Source organism: Macrotis lagotis, chromosome 7 (assembly GCF_037893015.1).
Source record: "Macrotis lagotis isolate mMagLag1 chromosome 7, bilby.v1.9.chrom.fasta, whole genome shotgun sequence".
Classification (NCBI taxonomy): Eukaryota; Metazoa; Chordata; class Mammalia; order Peramelemorphia; family Peramelidae; genus Macrotis; species Macrotis lagotis.
In genome coordinates this window covers 104,092,765-104,103,628 of record NC_133664.1, presented here as the reverse complement: position 1 = coordinate 104,103,628, position 10,864 = coordinate 104,092,765, and the positions used below count along the sequence as shown (strand labels likewise).

The 10,864-nt window shown below is 38.7% G+C and overlaps 1 protein-coding gene across 1 annotated transcript; it reads right to left on the bottom strand.

The window, feature by feature from the left end:
* Window positions 1–8,452: 8,452 nt before the first annotated feature.
* LOC141494103 (olfactory receptor 10AC1-like) lies at window positions 8,453–9,556 on the bottom strand. The gene has a single exon (XM_074195251.1). The coding sequence runs from the start codon at window positions 9,554–9,556 to the stop codon at window positions 8,453–8,455; it is 1,104 nt and encodes a 367-aa protein (XP_074051352.1).
* Window positions 9,557–10,864: the final 1,308 nt, after the last annotated feature.

Here is a 10,864-nt window from a genome sequence, read left to right as displayed (position 1 = left end):
GCATCAAAAATGAGAAGAGTGAATTGGCCACCAATGAAGAGGAAATTAAAAGAATTGATAGACACTATTTTTATCCAATTATATGCCAATAAATTTGACAAGCTAAAATAAATGGATGAATATGTATATGAATATAACCTGTTCAGATTAGCAGAAGAGGTAATAGAATATTTAGATATCCTAATTTTATTTTATTTTATTTATTTATTTAGTTTTTACAAGGCAATGGGGTTAAGTGAGTTGTCAAAGGCCACACAGGCACGTAATTATTGTCTGAGGCTGAATTTGAACTCAGGTACTCCTGACTCCAGGGCCAGTGCTCTATCCACTGTGCCATGTAGCTGCCCAGATATTCTAATTTTAGAAAAAGAAATTGAACAAGTGATCAATGAACTTCTTAAGAAAAAATTCCCAGAGCTAGATGGATTCAAAAGGAAATCCTACCAAATAATTAAATAACAATCTCAATACTGAATAAACTGTTTTGGAAAATAGGGAAAGAAGGAGTCTTACCAAATTTCTTTGATGATAAAAATATGGTGCTGGTACTTAAGTAAATTAAAAAGAAATAATTTAAGAAGTTGCATAAAATTCTGGAAGCTAGGTATGATAGAACTCTAGAGAAAATTAAGTAAGAATAGAACAGAATATAACTTAAACCAAGGATAGCCAAACAGAGAAAGAAATTATATATCAATTTTACTAATGAACATGGATACAAAAATTTTAAATAAAGTACTTAACAAAAAAGGTTATAACAATATATCACAAGGGTTATAGACTATAACCAGGTAGGATTTATACAAGGGATGCAAGGTTGCTTCAATATTAGGAAAACTATCATCATAATTGATTATATCAATAGCAAAAGCAATAGAAATAATATGGTTATCTTAATAGATTTTGAAGTTTTTGACAAAATAGAATACCTATTATTATTTTTTTTCTTTTGTCTTTAGTATTTTATTTTTCCCCCAGTTACACGAAAAAACAATTTTAGCATTCATTTTTAAAACTTTACATTACAAATTCCTTCCCTTCCTCACTTTTCACTCCATCCTCTTTAAGAAGTCTTTCAATACAAGTTAGACATGTATATTCAAGCAAAACATTTTCATTATATTCATGTAAAAGAAAATAGATAAAAATAAAAACATCAAGAAAAACAAAGTAAAAAAGTATGTTTCGATCTATATTCAGACACCATCAGTTCTTTGGGGATGTTTAGCATTTTTCATCATTAAGTTCTTTTTTTTTGATTAATTATTATTTTTTAATTTATTTTTTTTCTCATTTTGTACAAATTTTTTTTTACATTAATAAAATATACTTGTTTACAAGTAAACAAAATATCCCTCCCCCCTTGAATATAGATAGACTTGCTTGGGCGAAAAAGTAAAGGGGAGAGAAAAAATTAAAATTAAAAAAATAATAGTAATAATTGTAGGTATGGCCAGGTGGCACAATGGACGAAGCACCGGCCCTGGAGCCATGAGCACCCGAGTCCATATCCAGCCTTGGAAACCCAATAATCACCCAGCCATGTGACATGCAAGCCACCTGATCCCCACTGCCCTGCAAAAACCAAAAAGAAGAATAAAAAAGACCCAAAATAAAATAAAATAGTAATAATAGTAGGGGTGGCTGGGTGTCAGACAGAGCATTGGCCCTTGAGCCAGGAGCACCTGGGTCCGAATCCGGCCCCAGACATCCAAAGGTCACCCTGCTATGTGACCCCAGGCAGGCCACCCAGCCCCACTTGCCCTGCACCCTCCCCCAAATAATAATAACAAAAAATGTGCTTCAGTCTTTGTTCCAGCACCATCAACTCTGTTGTGAGTGGATCACATTCTTTATGATAAGTCCACAAAAGTTACTTCCATATTTTTCCAACGTTGCCCTTGCTGATTGCAACTCCCTCCTTTCTTATTTCTCCACTACCATGTACTATATTTATCGCTCCTTTCACTCTGACTCTGCTGTAGGGTCGCTGAGTGGCACAGCAGACAGATCCCTGGTCCTGGAGCCAAGAAGCCCTGAGCCCCCATACCACCCCTTAGGCCCAGAATCCACCTGGCCCTATGGTCCAGGACCGGCCATCCAATCCCAGCCCCTTGCAGGATGTAAAAAAAGAAAATGTGTTATATCTGACCACTGTCTCCCCATGGTCCGTCCTCTCCTCCTTTATTTACATCCCCACCCCTTCCCCCTGCTCCCCCTTCCTTCTTATTCCAGTTGTCTATACCCCATTGAGTATATTTGCTGTTTCATCTCCTAGCCATCTCTAATGACAGCAAAGGTTCCCTCATTCCCCCTTGCCTCCTCCCTTCCATATCATTGCAATAGCTCATTGTAATAAAAAAAAAATCTTATTATGTGAAATATCTTGGACTATTCCCCCTCTCCTTTTTCTTTCTCCCATTCCATTTCCCTTTTTTCCCAATTGACTCCATTTTTACACCTTATTTTATCTTCGAATTCAGCTTTTTCCTGTGCTTCAACTATAAAAGCTCCCTCTACCTGCTCTATTAACTGAGATGGTTCATATGAATATTATCAGTATCATTTTTCTATACATGCAGTTCATCCTCATTAAGTCCCTCATATTTTCCCCCTCTCCTCCAATCTCCATGCTTCATCTGAGTCCTGTATCTGAAGATCAAACCTTCTGTTCAGCTTTGGCCATTCCGAAAGGAACCTTTGAAATTCCCCTGGTTCATTGAAAGTCCATCTTTTTCCCTGGAAGAGGACATTCAGCCTTGCTGGGTAGTTCATTCTTGGCTGCATTCTAAGCTCTTTTGCCTTCTGGTATATTGTATTCCAAGCCCTATGAGCTTCCAATGTAGTTGCTGCTAAGTCCTGTGTGATCCTGACTGCAGCTCCGCGATATTTGAACTGTGTCCTTCTGGCTGCTTGTAATATTTTCTCTTTGACTTGGGAGTTCTGGAACTTGGCTATAATATTCCTGGGGGTTGGTTTTTTGGGATCTCTTTCTCGGGGCGGGGATTGGTGGATTCTCTCCATTTCTAATTTGCCCTCTACTTCTAGAATATCAGGGCAATTTTCCTGTAGTAATTCTTTGACAAATGATGTCAAGGCTCTTTTCCTGATCATGACTTTCAGGTATTCCAATAATTTTCAGATTATCTTTCCTAAGTCTGTTTTACATATCAGTTGTTTTTTCAATGAGATATTTCACATTTTCTTCTAATTTTTCTTTTTTTTTGGTTTTGAAGTATTGATTCCTGATTTCTGGTAAATTCATCAAACTCCCTGAATTCTATTCCTTGTCTGAAGGGTTTGTTCTCCTCAGAGAGTTTTCTTATCTCTTTTTCCATCTGGCCAATTTTGCTTTTTAAAGCATTCTTCTCCTCAATAACTTTTTGAACTGTTTTATCCATTTGACCTAAGCTGGTTTTTAGCATGCTATTTTCTTCAGCATTTTTTGGTTTTCCTTGACTAAGCTGCTGACTTCATTTTCATGTTTTTCCTGCATCTCTCTCCTTTCTTTTCCCAGTTTTTCTTCCAACTCCCTCATCTGATTTTCAAAGTCTTTTTTGAGCTCTATCATAGCCTGAGCCCAATTTCTGTTTTTTCTTGGAGTCTTTAGATGCAGGAGCTTGTGCTTCCTCATCTTCAGACTGAGTATATTTTGATCCTTCTTGGGCTCATTTGCAAAATATTTCTCAATGGTCTTCCTCTTGTTTCTTTGCTTGTTCATTTTCCCAGCCTAAGCTTGCTTTTGGGGGTGCTTCCTGAGCTTTTGGGACATTCCCACAAGGGTCTCAGTGTGTGAGGTTCTGTCCTCCCTCCTGGTCTTTGAATGATTATAAGCGTCCCCCTCTGCCACGGGGCCGAGGTGAGGGGGGCTGTCGTTCTATGGGGGGGCCTAGACTGGGATCAGGATCTGAATGTGGTCAGAGCCCCAGAGTCCTGGTCCAGGTGCAGAGGACAGAGCTCTGCAGTCTCTCTCTCTCTTCACTCCCCTCCCTCAGCAAAATGGGCTCATGCCCTGGGGGCTCCTGCTTACCAGCTCTGCCTGCTTCTGTTTCCTGGATCAGGGTTGGGAAAGACCAGGCTGCTGGCTTTGTGCCCTGAGGGCTGGGCTCCACGTGCTTGCTCTGGCAGAGGTCCCCTGCTGTTCCCCCACTTTGTGCCAGTGATCCCCGGGGTGCAGCTCAGGAGACTCCCCCGCTGCTGTGCGCCACGGCTCCCAGTGCCCTGGCGCTGCCTCCAGGAGGCTGAAGTTCTTTGGTTCTGGCAGGCCACCCCTCTGGCGGGCTGCCCCTCAGACCCCGGGGAGCAGAGCCTTTCTGCTCTTTTCCAAGTTACCTTGGGTAGGAGACCTGCCTCACTGGGTCCCTTTGTGGGTTCTGTCTCTCGAAAGTTTAGTTAGAGTCCTTAGTTTATGAGTTTTTATCAGAGAGCTCCTAAGACTTGATCCCTTCATGTCACCATCTTAGCTCCGCCCCCTATTGTTATTATTAAAAACAATAAAGAACATAGGAATAAATGGAACTTACCTAAAATGATAAGTAGTATCTATTTAAAATCATGAGCAAGCATTAACTGGCACAGAGATAAGCTAGAAGTCTTTCTAAAAGTTCACTCATGAAGCTAGAACAATATTATTTCTATATTGCTTCTGTACGAAGGAGACCATGACATTGAGTGAATTATGATATGACATGCACATTATGTTGATTAAAATGAGGGAAATGTTTTGTAAAGTCATCCTTCACACTGCCTGTTCCAGAGTTGTTTTAACCCAGTGACCTGATAACATAGGAAACAGGCATTGGTCTGGTACACTGGGAGAACTTAATCTTTCCCATGTCATTGAGGAATACAAAATTACAGTAACACTGAGCAGAATATCAATATTGTATTTTTAAAGTGACAAACAACAGTACAGTAAAACTAACCTGTCTCTTGATGTTTCAATCATTAGTACAGCAATTTTATGTTGATAATCTTTGAATAGTAGGGGAGGCTAACCTGTCACTCAATAGTCTATGATACTCAACTCTGCAACTGTACTTCCCCAGGAATGCAAGACTGGTTTCCCAGAAGCTGCCTAGTAAACCATGGGAATAGCATTGCTGGATTGCTAGTCAGCCTCATTTATAATGGGAACTACAAACGTATCTGATCAACTTTGAACCTCTGACTTTCATTCTTCATTAATGAAAATATTCCTTGCAAAATCTTTCCCTCTGAATCATGTACTGGTCCAAGAATTTTTCCTCCAGAGGCACAATACAAATGCCCCTGACCATTTCTCTTACTAGTGGCTCCAGTTTTCCAAAAAACCCCAATATATTAGAACCAGGATCATATTCCATTATTCTTAACTGGGATAATCAGGTGACTTAGGTCTGCTCTGAACACTCTAATATTTTTAAAGTAAACTAGAATAGCAATAAGAGAAGACTAGGAACTTAAAAACAATAAGAGAAGAAAAGGAAATTGAAGGGAAATAAAAACAATCACTCTTTACAGAAGAGATATGCTTAGAGAATTCTAGAGAACCACTAAAAATGAACTCTTTTCCTTCTTTACCTCCTTCCTTTCTCATTCCCAATGTTCTTTTCAAAAAACCCACTCTAAACCAAAACACCTGACCTTTAATGGATCAAAATACAGACCAGAATTTTGATTGGAAATGTTTATTTTATAAAATTTTGGATTCTGTTCTAATCCTTTGTCTCTCGAAGTTATATGTATCATTCAAGGTATAGCTTGATTTTCCCTAGTTCAGAAAACCTACCTTAATTATTTTGGCCTCTATTCAACTATTCTCTGACCATATAAAGTTATAATCTCATTTTTTTCTGAACTTCTCTCCTTCAGTAGCTCTAGATAAAAAAATTAACTTCTCTTGGAAAGTAGGATATCTTACATCTTTTAACCTTTGCATTGCATTTCTGGATATTTGTATTTTGGTATTTTACAACACTGAACTTTTTTTTAAAGTCCATCATTGATAAAAATGATATGATCAGATATAATGTTTGAAATTTTTTTTTTCCTTCCCCAGGTAACACTGAAACAATGTTTTAGATTTTCCATCTCTCCTCCTTTTCCTTAATTGGTTTACTTTTGATCTATATCAACAGTTTATGAACATTCAACCTATATTGAATTAAAACAGTCAACACCTTGGAGAATGTATAGCTATCTCTTTGTATATACTTGATGATTAATTAGAGTCTGGATACCTTTTCTCTATTTTCCTGCAAGGATTTTATGAGTTATATAACTTTTTCCCCTTTATATCTTTATCTAGTTGAGTCTAGTTCCCAGACTACTCTTATAAATCAAAAAAAAAAAACCATACAGAAGGGCAGTAAGAATATAAAATCTTGGGCAGAAGAAAGAATATGTAGAAAGAAGTTTGATAACATTAGATTAGGTAATATTTTCTACCCAGTTTGCAAATAATGAGAGTAGCTACTGGCTGTAGCTGGAGTGGTTACATTGGAGTTCTATTATATCTGACTTTCCTTATTATAATAACCTTATAAATTAGAATGTGTTAATAACTGTTGCTTAGTTAGAAATATTTAATATTTTATCAGAAAATATTTATCTTGCTAATAAAATCTGATACCTCAATATGCCATTTATTTTCCCTCAAATCTAAATTAATTTGTACCTAAATGATGGCATCATTTGGTTTAGCCTCATTGATTATTGATTTATTTTTGGTATTTATTAAGATTCCATATTAACTTTTGAATTTTGAATCTAAATACAATAAAAATATCAGTACTTATTGACAAGTGGTCTGGGTCAGGAAATTCCTAAGAATAGGAAGAAATTAATTTTAGAACCTAAAGAATGATGACTATCAATTTGTGAACTGGTAGAAGTTTGATGTATTTTCCCCACTAACTTTTGACTTATCATCTTATACATCTTGAAATGTTCTCTTGATATAGAACTTGAAAATATGGGGTCCAGAATGGGTAATATAAAGCCAGACTACTGTACATCTGAAAAAATTCTTAAGCCAATTATATAGCATATGACATTTTTTAAACAATTCTTTTGACTAAACAAAATAAATACATTTTAAAATGACTCATCCTCATTGTTCAGTCTCAGCACTTTGTGATCCAGTTACTTTATTTTTGTGTATTCACAGTTTCTGACTTCAGGTTTGTGTATCAGACCAGTTCCTTGGCAAGTTACAATTGGACATGTCAATATTGTCAAATAAAGAGAAGTAGTAGTAATTTATCAGTGCCATTCAAAGTCCTCAGAGAATGAATTATTCCCAATGCCTCTTACTGCTGTGGCCTTGGGAGCAAGGGATAATAGATTTAGAATTAGAAGGAAACTGGGAGGTCATTTAAGCCAATTGCCTTATTTTGTAGACATATTTACAGAGAGATTGTGACTTCTCCAAGGTCAAACCACTAGTATCTCACAGCACCAGAGTATGAACCTGGTTGCTCTCACTTCAAATCTAGTCTTCTTTCCATTAAGCTATTTTGCTCCTCTGAGGTATTTTTCTTCTTCATTTTCCAAGTCTTGTAATTAGAAAGAAGCAAAATGGATAACCAGGATGGAATTCATCTCTGAGGATACCTGTTAAGAACCTGATGCTATTATGCACTTTAAAAAGTCGATAAAAAGGAGGTGGTCGAGAGACAGACAGAGAGAGAGAGAGAGAGAGAGAGACAGTAAAGAATTTAGTGCTCAGGTTAATCCTGTCTGTCACTATCAGAATCCATTAGGTAGATACAGCAAATGAACAAGCAGAGAGAAATGGAATCTCTAAAGAATTTGGATTCATTCTCCTTCAATCTCAGGAAATAAGGGACATAACTTCAAGGGGAAATAACACATAGGAGTGTCAGGTAGGTCTTTCCACCTTGACTGTCTTCACTTTCAGCAACAAATACAAAATAAAGGAAGTCTTTTAGTTCCAAGGTGAGGGTTCAATGACCTCAAGACAAGTTGGTATCCATCATTCATGCATCAATAATCTAATTCAGAACATTTGCCTTCTCCAGGAAAGCTGTCCTCCCAATTCTAATATCCATTCTAATATTCCTTTATCCTCACAACTCATTCTCCTTCCCCCTCTCCCAAATACATACATTTCCTCAACCAGAATAAATTCATTCGCACATTTTGAACTTTGTATTTTTTTGGTGTGTTTATACATCTGTATTCTATTTCTTTAATGTGATGAGAAATCTTTAGAGAGGATTTGGGTCTCTTCTCCATTAGTAAGAAAGGGTAAGGACAGAGGAGCCAGCATTCCTCAATAAATTTCCTGGGAAGGAAGAAGAATTGAGTACACTCCTTTCCTAGTCCTGAATATTAGTGGCTAAATGACAAAGCAAGACTGGAAGAGGGACTAGGTCTTGCATTATTCTGAATCCCACCTTCCCCATCTCAGAGTCCTTTGCTTGTCCCTGATTTGGAAGGGCTGGGGTCACCCAGTAACCAGGGAGTGACCATCTCCTTTCAACCTCAGTACCCTTTGAATGGCCATGGTGACTTCCCGATTACGAAAACTGTAGATAAGTGGGTAAAGCAACGGTGTCACATTGGTATAGACCAGTGCCAGGGTCCGGTCCCGCTTTGGGGCATAGCTGGTCTTGGGTCGTGCATACATGAAGCTGGCACAGCCATAGTGTAGCAGGGTCACTGCCAGGTGGGAGGCACAAGTGGATGCAGCTTTCTTGCGCCCCCCAGATGAATGCAGGCGTCGTAGGGCACCCACAATGGCACCATAGGACATCAGGATCAGGAAAGAGGGCACCAATAACAGCACAATGCAGGCCCCAAGGAAGGGCAGCTCCTCCACATAGCTGTGGGTACAAGCAAGGTGCAGCAGAGCAGTGACATCACAGAAGAAGTGAATCAACAGGTGTGAACCACAGAAAGGCATTTGAAAGATAGCCACTGTGAGAAAGATGGAGACCACCAGTCCTCCAAGGCAGCAGCTCAGAGCCAGCCTCCCACAGAGTCCTGGGGTCATCAAGACTGGATAGCGCAGAGGGTGGCAGATGGCCACATAGCGGTCATAGGCCATGGCTGCTAGCAGGAAGCACTCAGCTCCTCCAAGGGCCACGAACATCTGCATTTGTACTGCACAGCCCAAAAAGGAGATGGGACTGCCCCTTGCCTGGGCCCTAGCCAGGTCAACTAGACTGCGGGGCACTACTACCAATGTATAGCAAAGCTCAATAGCTGACAGTTGGCATAGAAAGAGCAGCATGGGGGGGCGAGTGGCAACTGAGACCACAGACACAAGGATGATCAGGTTTCCACTCAGAGTGGCCAGATGTACAACCAACAGGATCACAAAGAGGAAAGGTTGTAGGTGCGGGAATTCAGAGAAGCCTTGCAGAAAGAAGCCAGGAGGCAGCTCTGTTTTGTTTCTTGCATCCTCCATATACTGCCCCTGATAGACAAGGTGCCTATGGGAAAGAAGGGAGATGACAGTTTGTAGAGCAAAGTCTATGAAAAATGCATTGGCATCAAATGACTTGGGCTTGAATCCTGGTTCTGTCACTTGGAAACTGTGTGACATTGGACAAGTTGCTTGTCTCTAGATCTTAGTTTCCCCATCTATAACGTGAGTGGTTTTTGATTAAATGCTTTTTAAGATTCCTCACAGTGCTAAATCTAATTGATGGTGAAGTTTTAAACGTGGGGAAAAGTTGCAGGAGAAGGAAAAAAGAATGAGGGGAAAATCTATAGAAAGAATTTCCTGAGACAAAAATACTGAACATATGGCATTTTATTGAGAAATGTGGTATACTGTAAAGAGACCCTGAATTTGAAGTCTTATCCGTTTTTTTTAGGGTTTTTTTTTTCAAGGCAAATGGGGTTAAGTGGCTTGCCCAAGGCCACACAGCTAGGTAATTATTAAGTGTCTGAGACCGGATTTGAACCCAGGTACTCCTGACTCCAAGGCCAGTACTTTATCCACTAGGCCACCTAGCCGCCCCTGAAGTCTTATCCTTAGTGGCTATGAAACCATAGACAAATTATTTAACTTTTCTGCTTCTTAGTTTATCTGTAAAAGGGATAATGATAAATTGCTTGGACAAAGCACTTTATATACCATCTGATCCTTAGAACAATCCTGTTGAAATAGGTGGTATAATTAATTATTCATATTTTACAATTGAGTAAACTGAGACTAAGAGCATTTATATGCTTTATCCAGGGTTACATAACTAGTGTCTGAGTCAAGATTAACCTAATCCCATCTCCAAGTGCTTTATGCACTAGCTCCCTGGATGATAAGAATAACATACACCACCTATCTCAAAAAATTGCTGAGTCTTAAGTACTGTGAAAAGTGAGTCTCTCCTATGAAGCCTTCCTGGATTGAATACCAAGAGCATTGTATTTGGAGTCAAAGGGCTTAGTTTTGGGTCCCCTTGATGATGCATAATAGTTGTGTGGTTTCTTCTAACTGTAAATCTCTTTAGTCTTCATTTCATTCTATTTAAACAATTCCTAAATTCATTCTCCCTCCAATTCTTTCCATTACTTTACCCTTTACTCTTTCACTTAAAATATACCTTTGACCTGTGCAAACATTTCATGATCCATTCATGTTGTGTTTATATTTCTGCTTGTTTGTCCTGCATGCTCGTGATCACGTTAGCAATTCAGAGATCAGAAGTCATATTTTTTGCCATTCTTTACTCCTTCTAATTTTCCTACCCTTTTTACCTTGGGACCAAGCTATATTTATTTGTTTTCTAATCATTAAAATATAAGGCTACAGGAGATCAAGATCATGAAATTCAATCTCTTCCCTCATCCACCATTTCACAAATGAAGAAATAATGCACTTGGGTTACATATTTCTTAAAGGTCAAGC